The 17500-nt window shown below is 43.3% G+C and overlaps 1 protein-coding gene across 1 annotated transcript in view; it reads right to left on the bottom strand.

Annotated features, from left to right (window-relative positions):
• Positions 1 to 11109: 11109 nt before the first annotated feature.
• LOC127000204 (uncharacterized PE-PGRS family protein PE_PGRS54-like) overlaps positions 11110 to 17500 on the bottom strand; it is a 27437-nt gene continuing 21046 nt past the window's right edge. Inside the window, exon 3 of the mRNA XM_050863621.1 lies at positions 11110 to 12432. Coding sequence (XP_050719578.1) covers positions 11665 to 12432 — 768 coding nt within the window. The 3' untranslated portion in view covers positions 11110 to 11664. The remainder of the gene's footprint in view (positions 12433 to 17500) is intronic.

Raw genomic sequence — 17500 nt, forward strand, 5'->3', positions numbered from 1 at the left:
GCTTACTTATAATTTGATGATGCGTTTTTGTTTTGTGTGGTACTGGATTACACTTTCTTTTGCTGTTTGTCTATTTTGTTTGTATGGAGTCTCGGTGTTTACTTCTGTACAATGTTTTTTTATTCCTTTGTGTGTGTGTGTGTGTGTGTGTGTGTGTGTGTGTGTGTGTGTGTGTGTGTGTGTGTGTGTGTGTGTGTGTGTCGTTTGATTACACTTTTATTTGCTTGGCTGTTTGTTTCTTTGTTTGTTTTCGTCGTAATATTTGTTTAGTTGTCTTCTGTTTTTTTGCCGTAAAGGAAGCAACTCAAAAAGAAAAAAAAAAGCCCGCGAACACAAAGCCCAGCAGTTATCAGTTCACATATTTCGTTATCTTGTTATTCTTTCTCCAGCGAACTTATATTTCCCCCTTTCCTCCTCCTCCATTACCGCTCGAAGAAGGGAGGAAATGTTTACCGCGGTCTATATTTGGGCGACCTCCTGTTCTTACACATTCATATTCATCTTGTGCATCCACTCATTAGACGAAGCGTACCCGAGTCTTGCCCGTCCCCCACAATTACCGGCGGAGAGGTGGTGTTCATTCGCTTATATTTATGACCCCAAACCATCTGTCACGCGTCCTTATTTGTTTTGTATGTCCACGAGGGAGGCTGTAACTGCCCCCCACCCCCGCCACAAGAAGGGATTTTTCAGAAGACTACCCACATGCTGCCCTGAAGACAACTTATCAACCCGGACTCTAAATTCTCTCTATAAAAGGAGGATCAAAGATGAGCTCCGGGAGGCAGCATGAGCCAAGCAAGATGGCGCCACTGTAAGCACTTGCCTGCGCCACAACGGACTGGGTGCAGACCACCAAGCCCCACCAAGAAACCCAACGTCCATAGACGGAATGTAGAAAAAAATGATGAATGAATGGGTCAAGCGTACTTCAGTCTCCCTTTCCCATAACTACGAAAGGAAATGAGGTGTTCTATATTAAGCCCCCCAACCAGCCATTACACATCCATGTCCATTTTGTACATCATTTAGTAGACCAAGCGTACTTCAGTCTCCCTTCTCCCACGATTACCAGGCGTTCTTTCGTCTATACTTAGCCCCCCATCCAGCCATCACACATCCAGTCCATTTTGTGCATCATTTAGTAGACCAAGCGTACTTCAGTCTCCCTTCTCCCACCCCACGATTACCAGGTGTTCTTTCGTCTATACTTAGCCCCCGATCCAGCCATTACACATCCAGTCCATTTTGTGCATCATTTAGTAGACCAAGCGTACTTCAGTTTCTCTTTCTCCACAATTACCAGCTGTTCCTTTGCACACATTTAGCCCCAACCACCCATATTCCTTTTGTAGACTCACGCAAGAGGTTGGTTAGTAGAGCAAGCGTACTTCACTCCACCTTCCCCACAATTACCAGGTGCTCCTCGTCTATATTTAGCCCCATCCAGCCATTACATCCAGTCCATTTTGTAGGCTGCCACGGTCATTTAGTCGTTACCAAGCGTACTTCAGTCTGCTTCTCCCGACGAGTACCAGGCGTTCTTTCGTCTATACTTAGCCCCCGATCCAGCCATTACACATCCAGTCCATTTTGTACATCATTTAGTAGACCAAGCGTACTTCAGTCTCCCTTCTCCCACGATTACCAGGTGTTCTTTCGTCTATTCTTATCTTCATCTTGCAGCCATTACACATCCAGTCCATTGTCTTGTGCATCATTTAGTAGACCACACGTACTTCAGTTTCTTCTTTCTTCACTTACCAGTCTTGTTTTAACCTTGCAGGCTGTTCAGTGTGACGTATGCACAACCTTGCATCTTCATTTTCTCTGTCTTGTTGTGATATCTATTGAGTTTTAGCGCTTGGTAATTTCGTTTTCTTCCTCCTCTTCAAATTCCTCTGTCTCTTCTATATTTAGACTCGCCATTCTATTTCACATACATTGCACGCACACCTTGCATCCTCTATTTCTTTGTCTTATTGTGTTATTTGCCTTGTTTCAGCGTTTGGTAAGTCGTTTCTATCCTCTTCAAATTCCTCTGTCTCCGGTGACAAGATTAACCTCGTTCTATTTCCATCTTGCGTAGGTACACACAACCTTGCATCCTCTTTTTCTTTGTCTTATTGTGATATTTGTCTTGTTTCAGTGCTTGGTAATTCCTTTTTCTTCCTCCTCTTCAAATTCCTCTGTCTCCTCTATTTCTTTCTCGTTCTATTTCCATCTTGCGTAGGTACACACAACCTTGCATCCTCTATTTCTTTGTCTTATTTGATTTTTTATGTTTGTCGGGTTATAGCTCATTTTACTTCCTTTTTCTTCCTCCTCTTCAAATTCCTCTGTCTCCTCTATTTCTTTCTCGTTCTATTTCCATCTTGCGTAGGTACACACAACCTTGCATCCTCTATTTCTTTGTCTTATTGTGATATTTGCCTTATTTCAGCGTTTGGTAATTCCTTTTTCTTCCTCCTCTTCAAATTCCTCTGTCTCCTCTATTTCTTTCTCGTCCTGTTTTAACCTTGCTGGCTGTTCAGTGTGACGTATGCACAACCTTGCATCTTCATTTTCTCTGTCTTGTTGTGATATCTATTGAGTTTTAGCGCTTGGTAATTTCGTTTTCTTCCTCCTCTTCAAATTCCTCTGTCTCTTCTATATCTTTCTCGTCCTGTTTCCATCTTGCGTCGGTACACACAGCCTTGCATCCTCTATTTCTTTGTCTTATTGTGTTATTTCCTTGTTTCAGCGCTTGGTAATTCCTTTTTCTTCCTCCTCTTCAAATTACTCTGTCTCTTCTATTTCTTTGTCGCTCTATTTCCATCTTGCGTCGATACATACACAGCCTCACATCTTCGTTTTGTTTGCCTTACTGTGTTATTTGCCTTGTTTCAGCGCTTGGTGATTCCTTTTTCTTCCTCCTCTTCAAATTACTCTGTCTCTTCTATTTCTTTGTCGCTCTATTTCCATCTTGCGTCGATACATACACAGCCTCACATCTTCGTTTTGTTTGCCTTACTGTGTTATTTGCCTTGTTTCAGCGCTTCGTAATTCCTTTTCTTCCTCTTCATAGTCCTCTGTCTTTTTATATGACTTTCTCGTCCTTCTTCCATCTCGCTTCGGTACGTTCACATACTTGCATCCTCACTTTTCTCCTCCTTATTTTTCCTCCAGCCTCTTATAAATGCTCTCTAGTTCTTTTTCTTTCCCTTAGATTCCCCTTTTCTTCATCTTACTCCTTTTTGTACCTTTTGGAGCTAACAAGCGGTTCAGTCTCATTCGTTGGTACACAGGCTATATAAATTAAAGCTTCCATTTTCTTTATCAATCCCATTTTCTTCTTTACCAGCTTCAGATTCTTACGCATTATCTAGAGCTTCATTTTCTTTACCAATCCCATTTTCTTTTTTACCAGCTTCAGACTCTTACTTCTCTCTCTATTTACTATCTTCTCATATTATCTCCTATCCTCTTATTTTCTATCTTATATTTATTTACGTACATCCTCCTCCTCATTCTCCTCTTCTTCCTCCTCTTCCGACCCCTCTTCTTCCGACCCCGCCAAGGACACTCAAGGCGCTGGGACGGTCGCTCTCTTGTCTCGTAATAAGCGCAGGTGAAATCGGGGGAGTCATTGTTTGCTCCTTCCTCCTCCTCCTCCTTCTCCTCCTCCTCCTCCTCCTCCTTCTCCTCCTTCTCCTCCTCCTCGTCCTCCTTCTCCTTCTCCTCCTCCTCCTCCTCCTCCTCCTCCACCTCCTCCTCCTTCTCCTCCTCCTCCTTCTCCTCCTCCTCCTGGGACCCATCCTCTTTATCATATATATATCAATGACCTAGAATCAGGACTGAAATCCACAATTTCCAAATTTGCTGATGACACCAAGGTGGGTGGAAAGGCCCTCACAAAGACCGACTGCGAAATCATTCAGAAAGACCTCAATCACATTCTCGAATGGTCGGAAAAATGGCAAATGTATTTTAATATTGACAAATGCAAAGTCTTGCACATTGGGTCCCAAAATAGTAACCATACATACATCATGAATAGGAAACCTCTGCAGGCGATGCAGAAGGAAAAGGATCTTGGACTCACTATCAGCAGTGACCTGAAACACGCGAATCACTGTAAAAAAGCATACAACAAAGCCAACACTATGCTCGGGTTCATAGCGAGGAACTTCGAGTGTAAAACACCAGACGTGATGCTATCCTTGTATAATTCTATGGCAAGACCGCACCTCGAGTATGCAGTACAGTTCTGGTCTCCCAATTACAAAAAGGACATTGCTTTACTGGTAAGGATTCAACGACGCGCCACAAAGATGATTCCAACCTTAAGGGCTTAACCGTACAAGGAACGACTCAAGCGACTCAATCTCTTTACATTGGAGAAAAGACGCCTACGAGGGGATATGATTCAAGTCTTCAAGTACCTGAAAAGTTCAATAACGTCAATTACTCCAAATTCTTTGAACTGCAAACCAACTCAAGAACTAGAAATAACGGTTTACCCATTCAGTCGAGTCGATGTAACACAGACATTGGAAGGAGTTTCTTTTCAAACCGAGTCATCCGCCACTGGAACAATCTTCCCTCAGAAGTAGTAAATGCGAATACCATCAACTCCTTCAAATATAGAATCGACCGTCATTTCGCTGCGTCGGGTGTTAACTGAATAACGAGGTGCTTTCATCTGCTCCTCAATATCGAGGTGCTTTCATCTGCTCCTCAAGCCCCAAGTGGCGGTCGAACAGATTAAATCACCCAAGCGGGCGACCTCGCAATGAGCCAATAGGCTTTCTGTTGCCTGCATTTTCATGTTTCCATGTTTCCTCCTTCTACGTACTTTACTCTCTCTGATTCTCAACTATTCCTTCTTTTCTCCTCCTCCTCTTCTTTCACTACTAATTATACCTCAAAACACTCCTCCTCCTACAACTACTAATATTACAACTTCACCCTCCTTCTCCTCCTTCTCTTTTTCTCCTACGTACTTTACCCCAAATACTCCTTCCGTTTCCTCCTCCGCCTCCTCCTCTTCCTCCTTCATCTTTTTTTAACAACTAACCTCAAACCACTCCTACAACTACTGCTCCTTCTCCTCCACCAATACCCCCTTCAACCCCCCTTTTCCTCCTCCGCCTCCTCCTCTTCCCCCTTCATCTTTTTTAACTACTAACTATACCTCAAACCACTCTTTCTACAACTACTGCTTCTACTTCTCCTCCACCAATACTCCCTTCAACCCTCCTTTTCCTCCTCCTCCTCCTCCTCCTCCTCCTCACTCGTTCCTTCCTTCCTTCCTTCCTCTGCAGGGGTTAGAGGGCGAGTCAGCCAATGCATTGTGAGAGCGGCGTGGGTGCTTTCCTTCGCCGGCCTGATAGATTGCGCGCACCCAGACCTTATATCTCCTCGCCCTTGGCCCTACCTTACTTACCTAGCTACCTACTGTACTTACCTTAATACCTACTTACTTTTCCGTCTTCCTCCCTTCCTGCCTAAGTAACTACCTGCCTCCTTGCCTGCTATAAACTATCTATAACCGATATACATGACTGGTAATGAAAGTGACAGACGTGGTAGTTGTAGAGGTAGGTCTGATATTGGTAGTAGTGGTAGTGTAAGTGGTGGTGGTAGTAGTAGTAGTAGTAGTAGTAGTAGTAGTAGTAGTAGTAGTAGTAGTAGTAGTAGTAGTAGTAGTAGTAATGATAATATCTGTTGCTTTCTCCTTTCCTCTCTTTCCTTTCTTCCTTCCATGTCTCTCTTCCTCGCTATTCTGTTCTTTCGTTCCCTCTTCTCTTTTTACCCTTCTCTTCTTCCATGTTTCTCCTCGCTGTTTTCTTCTTTCCCCGTTTTTTTTCATTTCTTCTCTTCCCCTTCCTTTTTTTCGTGTACCTTCCTTCCTTCCTGCCTGTCTTTCTGCCTTCCTATCTACATAACTAACTATCTGTCTCCTTGCCTACCTTCCCTCCTTCCCGCCTTCCTGCCTCCCCATCCACGTGTTCTTCGTTGGGAAAGAAGCGGCGCGGCCCAGCTCGTTCGTCCTCGCCGTTGCTCCCGTTCTCTTCACGCGTCTCGCCTTGAAATGAGGTGAAGGTGAGGTGAGTTGAGGTGCTGAGGTGGTGAGATGGTGGTGGTATGTGTCTACGTGATTGCCTGGTTTGTGTGTCAGGTGTTGTTCTTGGTGGTGGTGATGATGATTGTGTGGATTAGTAGTGGTGGTGGTAGTAGTAGTAGTAGTAGTAGTAGTAGTGGTAGTAGCAAGTAGTGATAGTGGTGATGGTAGTAGTAGTGATAGTGGTAGAAGTAGTAGTAATCATTTTTGTGGTAGTCCCGATATTGGTATAGGTAGTAGTAGTAGTAGTAGTAGTGGTAGTAGTGGTAGTAGTAGTAGTAGTAGTAGTAGTAGTAGTGATAGAGGAAGTAGTAGTAGTAGTAGTAGTAGTGATAGAGGAAGTAGTAGTGGTAGTAGTAGTAGTAGCAGCAGCAGCAGCAGGAGTAGTAGTAATCCTCGTAGTAGTAGCAGCAGTGAGGAGTCTTGCATCTTGGGTATCAGTTCCCAGGTGTCACATTGAGGCTGTCACGCACACACTTACACACTTTTTCCACCGAGCACACGCAGGCGCCGGGGCTCAGGCAGGCGGGCTGGATGTGTCTGATGGCGGGGTTGAGCGTTTTCTCGTTTGTTGCTTGTCTCCCCTACACAGTTTTTTGTTCAGCGCAGGAGTGACAAATTTTTTTTTTTTTTTTACAACAAAGTAGACAGTTCAAGGGCACAAAAAAGTAAACAATGATAAAAAAAAGACGCCCGCTACTCGCTGCTCACAAAAAGAATCTAAAGAGGTGGCCGAAAGAGAGGTCAATTTCGGGTTTCAATTGCGCGTTTATGTTCCGCCAAATTGCAGCGTAAACAAATTAAGCGTGGGAAAAGGCGTCTAGAGGTATTTCATCCCCATTGCTATTGTTAACGCGACTGTGATAATGATGGTGGTGGTAATTGTAATGAAAGTGGTAATGATGGTAATAATGGCACTTCTTTTTCTGGTTTTCATTTTCGTTTGCTTGGTTTTCTTGTATTTTTCTTTTTTTCTTCTTTTTTTTCGCCATTGTCTTCTTCGTCTTCGTATTATTCTTATGTTTATTCTTCTTCTCCCCTCTTCTTCCTCTTCTCCTTCTTCTTCTTATTATTATTATTTTTCTCCTTCGTCCTTTTTCTCTTCTTTTTCTACTTATTCTAATTCTTATTCTTAGTATTATTATTATTATCATGATTGTTACTTATTGTCACTGTAATTGTTCCTGTGTTGTTGTTGTTGTTGTTGTTGTTGTTGTTATGGCGTTGGTTATTCATATCTTTTGATAAGCTTAATTTTCGTTTCCATACTACAGTAGGAAACTTATGCAAACTTGCCGTGTGTGTGTGTGTGTGTGTGTGTGTGTGTGTGTGTGTGTGTGTGTGTGCACCTTACCTGCTATCACAAATGCATGTATTATATATTATTTTTATTATTTATTTTCTTTGACATAATTTCGCTCAAACTTTACACCTGATTTTCGCTCCGTTCCGCTTCAGCCAACAAATTTGGTTCATATTAAGATTATTTTCCTCTACCATTCTTCGGACTTCCTTTTTAGTTCACTTTCACCTCCGTTTCATCTGTTTCACTTTCTCAATCATACATTCTCTCTCTCTCTCTCTCTCTCTCTCTCTCTCTCTCTCTCTCTCTCTCTCTCTCTCTCTCTCTCTCTCTCTCTCTCTCTCTCTCTCTCACACACACACACACACACACACACACACACACACACACACACACACACACACACACACTACATCACTCACTCTCTCGTTTTACCTTCATCCTCGTGTTTACTCGTCTTCATCGTTCCGTCACGGCGTCATCAATTAAGTCACCTCGTCTTCACAGCCTTCAGCGGAGGCCACTCGATAAACATAAACCTGATTGTCGAATGCTAAATGGGAGACACACACACACAGACAGAGATAAACACACACACACACACACACACACACACACACACACACACACACACACACACACACACACGGAGATAGATAGATAGACAGATAGGTAAACAAACAGATGGACAGGCAGAGAGACAGACAGACAGACTTGTAAGCACACAGACAGGTAGAGAGACAAACACAGAAACACACAGACAGACAAACAGACACAGAAAGAGAAAGATAGAAAAAGTCGGTTAGTAAGACAGACACAATGAAGGACAAAGGCAGACAGACAGACAGACAGACAGACAGACAGACAAGTACACACACACACACACACACACACACACACACACACACACACACACACACACACACACACACACACACACACGCACACACACAAAGAAACCGACAGGAAAACAGAGTAATAATTCTTTCCTTCGTCATGGTTTATTCATTAATTCCATCATACACTCTCTCTCTCTCTCTCTCTCTCTCTCTCTCTCTCTCTCTCTCTCTCTCTCTCTCTCTCTCTCTCTCTCTCTCTCTCTCTCTCTCTCTCTCTCTCTCTCTCTCTCTCTCTCTCTCTCTCTCTCTCTCTCTCTCTCTCTCTCTCTCTCTCTCTCTCTCTCTCTCTCTCTCTCTTTTTTCTCTCCATCTTAGGTCGAAGTTTGTAGTCCTTCCCTTGTTCCCATCCTCTTCCCTCAGGCGTAAGAATAGAGGTGTTGAGATTATGCCACACAGCAATCTGTAGATGGACTCTAAGGGCGTACTGGGTTGCCGCATCCTCTGTAGGGGGAAGCCTATCAGGATCAATCTTGCCCATTGCAGCTTGCTTCTGAAAATTGAGGAAACGAGCTTTCTCTAAAGGAGTATCTGCACATCCACATGTCACCTGCATTGCTTGACACCTGCTTGTTTTATCTCATCGTGAGAGGAATTAGTGTTCATGAATATGTTGATGACATGTCTTGGAAAATTACATTTGTGGATTGCCTCCTTTGTGTGTCCATGGATAGCTGATACAGTGTCATTGCCTGACCATGCATACTTGAACAGAAGATCACCTTGGTCACTAAATCTTACTGACGATATATCATACAGGCCATCCATGTCTGAGAGTAGGAACAGATTTGTGCAATTGACAGGTCGGAGGTACATGAGAAGTATTAATATGTCGGTGTCTTGGGCAACAACTACAGGAGTGCTCACACTTTTGACAAGTTCAATAGTTGTCTTAACGACCAGTGTGTCACCATCACCACGTGCATGGTGGACCTTGATGTTGTGGCGTGTCAGCTGCGCAGACAGAATCTTGATAAATGCTTCTTTGTTCTCCTCATTGCCAATAAATTGTTCCCTATCACACAGTCAGTTCTGGTGTGACTCCCACATTACGAGATATTGTTCTGCCTGCCATTCTGCGCTTGTGTTCATGATCTTTGGTTGATGGTCCCTTCCCATAGCCATCAAACACTAGTACTGCAGCATCATTAAACCTTCCTTGAACATATCTGACATAGCTATCAACTGTGGCTTTGATGCTTGCGCCTCTCCTCTATTTAACTCGGTGAAGTACCCATCCCCCATCAACAACATGCATCCTGTTTTCCATGTCCAAGCAAAGTTTCTCTGTTGTGTTTTGAGCGTCCTGCCAAATTCGTGCTTTTTAAGTTTCCTCATCATGCGATCCATAGTAAAAAGAGATGTCGGAACGGGAGTCAACTCTATACTGAATACACCTTCAAGTCCTTCATCCCTCTCTGTCATGATGATCAGTCTGTTGAAAAGCTGAGTCTTTTCAATGTACACCTTTTTATCGCCAACCTTTACCTTCTTCTGAAGACTAGCCAAGTTTCTGCACTTCTTTGACGTCTTCATTATATTTATTATATTCTCCTGAGATAAGGTAACTTTTTAACTAATTTTAGGTTGTTCTGGAGTGGGCACTTCAATATTTTGACTTTTGACCTCAATTTCAGAGGTCATATATTGTTTTTATTTTTAACTGGTTATATTTTAAATCTTTCTCTGATACCATTCTGTTCATTTTGACACCAAGGTCATCCATTTATGACGTTTCATTTGCGAGATAGAAATTTGGACCTTTTAACGAAAGGTCATTGACCTGTGACCCCTGTAATAAAAATTCCCCAACCTCTACATGCTCTACCTTTTTTTGGTAAATGTTGATCCCCTTGGCTATTGAAATCAGTTGGAAAAACATTTCATCTAATTTTTTCCCAGATTTAGTGGATATTATTCTGATTTTGAGTTACTAAAGGTGGACATATGAAACAAGAACTGACGAAGGAAGAAGATAATTTTTTCAAGAAGTTATTATGTCCCGTACTATACAGCACCAGAAACATACAAAAATGGTACTATTACTATTTCTACTACTTTTACTACTACTACTGCTACTTCTTTTTTTTCTGTTTTCTTTCTTCTTCTTCTTCTTCTTCTTCTTCTTCTACTACTTCTACTAACACTACTCCTACCACTACCACCACCATTACTACTACTACTACTACTACTACTACTACTACTACTACTACTACTACTACTACTACTACTACTACTACTACTACTACTACTACTACTACTACTACTACTACTACTACTACTACTACTACCACTACTACTACTACTATTACTACTCCCACTACTTACCCATCTATCAGTTCCTTAAACTCACCCCGGCAGGCAATCACAAAGGCCACTCATATATCATTACTCGGCCTAAAGCGTCCAGTCACAGTTCGCCTCCAGGGGACCATCTCGGTCCTCCCTTATGGCTTGTCTTCTTGCTTGATTGTGATGAGTGAATGTTGCCTGTGTTGAGTGCCTTGGGGAGGGTGAGTGTGTGGTTGTAGGGGGAGGGGGAGTTGAGGGAGGTGTGTGTGTGTGTGTGTGTGTGTGTGTGTGTGTGTGTGTGTGTGTGTGTGGAGGGGGGTAGAGTTGTGTGTTGGGAAGGGAGGGGTATCTGCGTGTGTGGTTGTGTGTGTGTGTGTGTGTGTGTGTGTGTGTGTGTGTGTGTGTGTGTGTGTGTAAGTGACATATAGATAGATAGATAGATAAGAGAGAGAGAGAGAGAGAGAGAGAGATTGGCCCCACCATCACAAGGTATATTGAATTAAGCAATCATATATTTATAATCGTTTTTATTCGTTTTCGTATCTTCGTAGAAAAATATAAGCGCAAGCGAGCGATCGGGAACACATAATAATGATAATAATAATAATAATAATAATAATAATAATAATAATAATAATAATAATAATAATAAACAGAAATTACGAAACTCAACCTTTTTGACCACTTATCATTATTACACATTCCCAAAAGCCTTTAAATATATACCTATGATATGTATGACTCGTGTATGTATAAATCCAATGTGATATAAGTTAGTTCAATCATATCTGCATTTAGCCAAGTCCCTCGTTCAGACGGAGTGACAAAGAAAACGTGTCTGACTTGCGGCGCTCCACAGAAAACGGGGGCGCGCGCTGTTTACAAAAGCAGAGAGAGAGAGAGAGGCAAAAATAAATTAGTGTGATCGCGAGAGCGCAGTCTACCTTGAAATGCAAAGCGAAAATGCATAGTCCTTGTCGTGACAGAGAGAGAGAGAGAGAGAGAGAGAGAGAGAGAGAGAGAGAGAGAGAGAGAGAGAGAGAATCAAAAGGCTATTTCCTCATCGTCTAGAAAGCGGGTGTTTGGTACAGTCCGTTTGGCCTTCCGTTCCCGTTGCCGTTTCCGTTACCGTTGGCGCCGTTCCTGAAGCCGTTTCCGTTGCGCCCGTTACCGTTGCCGCCGTTGCCGTTTCTGTATCCAAAGCCGTTACCATTGGCTCCGTTGCCGTTGACGCCGTTTCCGTTGACACCGTTGCCATTGCCGTTTCCGTTGTACCCGTTGCCTCCGTTCACGCCGTTGCCGTTCACACCGTTGACTCCGTTGGCTCCGTTGCGGTAGCCATAACCGTTGCCGTTGCCGTTGCCGTTGACACCATTGCCGTTGAAACCGTTGGCGCCGTTGCCGTTGACACCATTGCCGTTGAAACCGTTGACACCATTGCCGTTGAAACCGTTGGCGCCATTGCCGTTCACACCGTTGGCTCCGTTGCCATTTCTGTAGACATAACCGTTGCCATTACCGTTACCGTTGCCGTTGAATCCGTTACCGTTACCATTGAAGCCGTTTCCGTTGACGCCATTTCCATTGACATACCCGTTTCCGTTCCTGTTGTTGAAGATACCGTTGCCGTTGATGATACCGTTGACCACGCCGTTGGAGTACCCGTTGGCGCCGTTGACGACCCCGATGTTGGCGTTGAGTCCGTAGAACTGCTGGGCGGTGGAGCAGTCGAAGTTGTACCACCAGTCACACACGAAGTACTGCTGGTTGAAGACGGTTCCGTTGGGGCAAAGGAAGGAGTCTTGGCGTCCGTCAGCCTGGCAGATGTGGAATACCTGGGAAGGGAAGAACAGGGGTGAACACGAGAGGGAAAGGAAGAAGAGCACACAGGTAAACAAGAAGAACAATGATGAGGAAAGGGAGTCAATAACGCGTGAGAGTAGAATAACGCGTGAACCATGAGGGAGGAGGAGAAAAATCAGTGACAATAACTCCAGGAGGAAAGTCAAGTTCTTATATGAGTGAGTGTAAGAAGAAATAAAAGGTAAGAATAGCAAAGAAGATAGAACAAAGAAAATATATGGCAGATCTGTGTGGGGCGATAGCAATGCAGAATGAATGGGAAGATAACAGTGAGAAGAAATAGTTGAAGGAGGAAAAGAAAAATAAGTGGCCATAACTTCAAGAGGAAAAACAGGTTCTAAAATGAATGGATGTAAGAAAAAAAAAAAAAAGAGTAAAAAGAGTAGAGTCACGCGTTAACCATGGAGGAGGAGGAGAATAATAATTGGCAATAACCTCAAGAGTAAGACAGGTTCGAAAATGAATGAGTGAAAGAAGAAACAAAAGACAAAAATAGCAGAGAGAAAGAGGGAGCAGGTAAGAGGAAGAGGATGACAGGTGGGCAGCCATGCTTGACTTACACAATGATTTGAGCGCTTGGGCCGGTGAGAAGACAGAAATAGAGATAAAGTGAAAATATACAATGAATGAGAAGGAAAGACGTAAAGGAAAGTAAGAAGGGAGAAGAGAAAACACAGAAATGAGGGAAAAGGGAAAGCAAAGACATGCAAAATTTATAGATCAAGAAATAAGAAAGAAGACGGGAGATGAAACGCCAGAATTACAAAGAAGGGAAGGAAAGAATGAATGGGAAGGAAAGACGTAAAGAAAAGTAAGAAAGGAGAAGAGAAAACACAGAAATGAGGGAAAAGGGAAAGCAAAGACACAGAAAATTTCTAGATCAAGGAATAAGAAAGAAGACGGGAGATAAAACGCAAGAATTACAAAGAAGGGAAGGAAAGATGTTTAAAGAAATAGATATAAAGAAGCATAGCAAAGGAGAGATAAACGCAAGAATGAGAGAAAAGGAAGGGAGAAGGAAAGACGTAAAGAAGATTCAAAGGTAAAGCATAAGAAAGAAGAGAGAAAGCGAAAGAATAGTTGAGACAAAGAGGAAGCAGGTACGAGGAAAAGGATGACAGGTGGGCAGGTCTGCTTGTCTAACATAATGATTAGCGCGCTTGAGCCAGTGTTTACTCGGCACGAGGAGGCGCCGCGAACCGTGAACGGCAAACACTGAACTCAAACACCGCCTCAAAGAAAACGAGAGGCGGGAGACTTCAGGGTGCAAGGGGGACTGAAGTGTTTGATTGCAAGGTACTGACGTGTGAAGAGGGAGATGGTAGTTCTGTTTCTCGCTCCTTCTTTTTTTTTTTTTTTCCTCCTATGTTACTTTCCTCCCCATTAGATTCCTTCCCATGCTTTCTACTCCTTCTTCTTTCTCTTTTACTTTCCCTTTCCGCCGTCTCTCCTTCTTTCCTTCCTTCTTTCATTTTGTCTTCATTACTTCTTCACTTTCTAAACCTTCCAACACCTTTCTCTTTTTCCTTCTCTCTGCTTACCCTCATCATTCTTTTTGCTTTCCCCTTCTACGTCTCCCTCCCCCTTCCTCTCTATCAGTTTCTTCCTTTATCTTCTCTACTCTTCCCTTCTCATTTTTTTCCCTTTTTTTCTACGTTCCCTTTTTCTCTTCCCTTTCTCTCCCTCCTTCCTCTCCCTTGCCTTCCCTATCCTCCAGCTCTTCTGTCCTTCGCTTTCTCTGTTATTCCTTTATTTTTCGACTCTACTCTCTCCTACATCTTTTTCCTCCTATAAGGACTCTTCTCTATCTGTCTTTCTATACCTCTTTCTCTATCTCCTTCTCTCTCTGATTCCTCTTTCCTTCCCTTTCTTTTTTGCCTCTACTCTCTTCTACATCTTTCTCTACCTGTAATCTTTCCTCTCCTTCCATTCTTTCAATTCTAAACTCTTTCTCTAACTAACCACCCATCTATCTTACTTTCCATCTATCTTTCTGTCCATCTTTCTATCTATCTAACCATCTCCTTTTTCTCCTTTCATCCGTGGACTTTTCAACTCTATTTACCAATCCATGTATCTATCTATCTATCTATATCTATCTATCTGTCTGTCTCTGTCTGTCTATCCTTCCCCCTTCCAGCCACGCCTCCAGCCGCCACCCACCTGGCAGGAGGACTCGGGGGCGGTGTCGGCGTAGTAGCCGGGGATCTGGCCGGCGCAGGAGAAGCCGGTGATGGGCACGGAGGCCAGGATGGGGTAGTCCACGCCCGCCACGCCGCCGCCGCCGATGGCCGAGCTGAGGGCGGTGATCGGGTCCACGAAGCCGTTGCCGTACCCGTTGCCGTTGCCGTTGAAGCCGTTGCCGTTGCCGTTGAAGCCATTCCCGTTGCCGTTTCCATAGCCACCGTTACCGCCATTTCCGTTGAAGCCGTTTCCGTTCACTCCGTTGCCGTTGAACCCGTTGCCATTGACGCCGTTCCCGTTCACTCCGTTGCCGTTGTACCCGTTGCCATTGACGCCGTTCCCGTTGAAGCCATTGCCATTAACTCCATTACCATTTCCATTAACACCATTACCATTGTATCCATTCCCGTTGAAGCCGTTGCCGTTGCCGTTTCCGTTCCCGTTGAAGCCGTTGCCGTTGCCGTTTCCGTTCCCGTTGAAGCCGTTGCCGTTGCCGTTTCCGTTCCCATTGAAGCCGTTGGTGGGCGTCAGGTAGTTGAGGTTGATTGCCAGGGAAACCCCGAGCAGGGCTGCCAACAGGGAGACATTAGAGAACCACCACCACCACCACCACCATCATCATCATCATCATCATCATCATCATCATCATCATCACCACCACCACCACCACCACCACCACCACCACCATCATCATCATCATCACCAACACTAACACCGACAATATTTAATTGACTGTATAGTGGTTCATTTCGTATTTCAAGATGTGGATACTAAAGACGTTTGTATCATGATGTGTGCTCTATAATGACCTTAAGTTGCGTACTCAGTCATAAAAATGGACAACTAGAGGCTAAGTTCGATAAGTCTAAATTATTGATGCTAATGAAATGATTGACACAAATGATAGATTACGTATTCAGGAAGGAAATGTCGGGGAAAATGTTAAGTTATATACAGTTGGGTGAGAAATTTGAATTAAAATTTCTACAAAACAATATAATATGTTTGTCAACGCCAGAAAACTGCAACACTGTAATTTATTAATCTATTATAAGATTAAATTTAGACAAGATCGTCATATTTTAACTCATTAAGTCTTTGTATAGATAAATCACGAAATTATTGTCCACTGACTACTATTTTAATGCAGATAATGAGACGATTTAGATCTAGATAAGAAAATGATAACAATGAATAAAAACGTAATTCAGCTTTGTGTAAAAAAATATTTGATCATCAAGGCAAAAAACGGAAATGAGTGAGTGACTAAATGACGGTAAATTGCAAGACGTGAACACCTTGGGGAAGTCAAAATAAACGTAAAATTGCTTTGATGTAAAAGGAAAACATAATATAAGAAAGAAACAAGTCTGAAAGAAAAAAAAACTTATTAAGTAACAGAATGATATGTCGTAGGAACCTCCGGGAGGTTAAAAGCTAACTGAGGAAGAAGCAACAAATTACTGAAATCCCGCAAACACATGAGGTATTTAAACGCAGAGAAGATAACAGAGGAGGAAGAGAGACTGAATAGCAGACGTGACTTCCTCATTCATCGACACAACATTTATTCTTACTCAGGGAAGAAAATATAAAGAGAAAGAGAAGAAAAATAAATGAAAGATAGAAAGAGAAGAAAGAGAGAAAGAAGAAAAAAGAAAGGAAGAGAGAAAGAGAAAAAAAGAGAAAGAAAAGAACAAGAGAAGAAAAAGAAGAAAGAAGGAAGTATAAGAAAAAAGAAAGAAGAACAAGAGAAGAAAAAGAGAATGAAAAGAAAAAGAGATGAGAGAAAGTGGAGAAAGAGAAGAGTTTACTTAATCCTCCAAAAAATGTTCTTATACGAATAACAGAACAACAGGAAATAGAAAAGTGGGAACATAAGTACTGCGTCAACAAACCCATCTTCAATTTACCGAAGCTCCCCCTCAAAAAAAAAAAAGAAATTCTAATGCAGAGAAATGAATAAGAGTAAAAAGGAAAGTGGGAAAAAAATACTGCATAAGCAAACCCATATTTACCTGCAAACAACAGGTGCCTCATCATCTTCATCGTTCGTTTCGCTGAGGAGCAAAGTAAAGAAGCAGCAGACGGAGAACTCAATAACAAGCCGAAGACAACAACACCGACGAAGAGGACGCTGAAGGAGGAGGAGGAGGAGGAGGAAGTCTTGCTAGTGGAGAGTGTAGGGAGATGCTGATACAAACCGCCGCTGCTCTTACCTTTATATACGTGGCGAGTGAGGGAGGGAAAGACGACCGCCGCAAAAAAGGAAGTGATGGAAGAAGACCAGGTGGCGGAGAATGGAGGCGGAGGAGGGGGAGAAGGGGGAAGAAGGGAGGGAAGAAGAGCAGGAGATGGAGGAGGAGGAAGGGGGTTCAAGGTTGCTGGATGGTAAGAGGAGGAAATTCGACACAATAAGCCTCATGACCCAGATCGATCGACCGCCACAAACACGTTCTCTTCAGTTGGTCTTGGAGTCGTGAGTTGCGGGGGCCGGCCGTCTAGAGCATCAAGAACACTCACCCCCTGAATACCCCTCCCCCCTTAATACCCCTCAACCCCCGCCCCCCCTAACACCGCTGCCCCCCTTTCCCTCTCATGCTCCACTTCTACCCTGAAATCGCCACTCTCTCTCTTTACTTCTGTTCCTCTCTTTCCTGCCCCCTTTTCAACAGACTATACCCCTTCGAAGCTCCCCATAACCTTTCTATTTCTCGTGCTCCATTTTCCATAGACCCATCAGCTCCCTTTAAAATACCACCCTTTCTTCCTGCCCCCTCCCTCTTCTCCTCCCCTTAGCTCCCCCTTTCCTGCGCTCCTTTCAATAGACTATACCAGTAGCCCCCCTTAAAAATC

The sequence above is a fragment of the Eriocheir sinensis genome, chromosome 18 (assembly GCF_024679095.1).
Source record: "Eriocheir sinensis breed Jianghai 21 chromosome 18, ASM2467909v1, whole genome shotgun sequence".
Lineage (NCBI taxonomy): Eukaryota > Metazoa > Arthropoda > Malacostraca > Decapoda > Varunidae > Eriocheir > Eriocheir sinensis.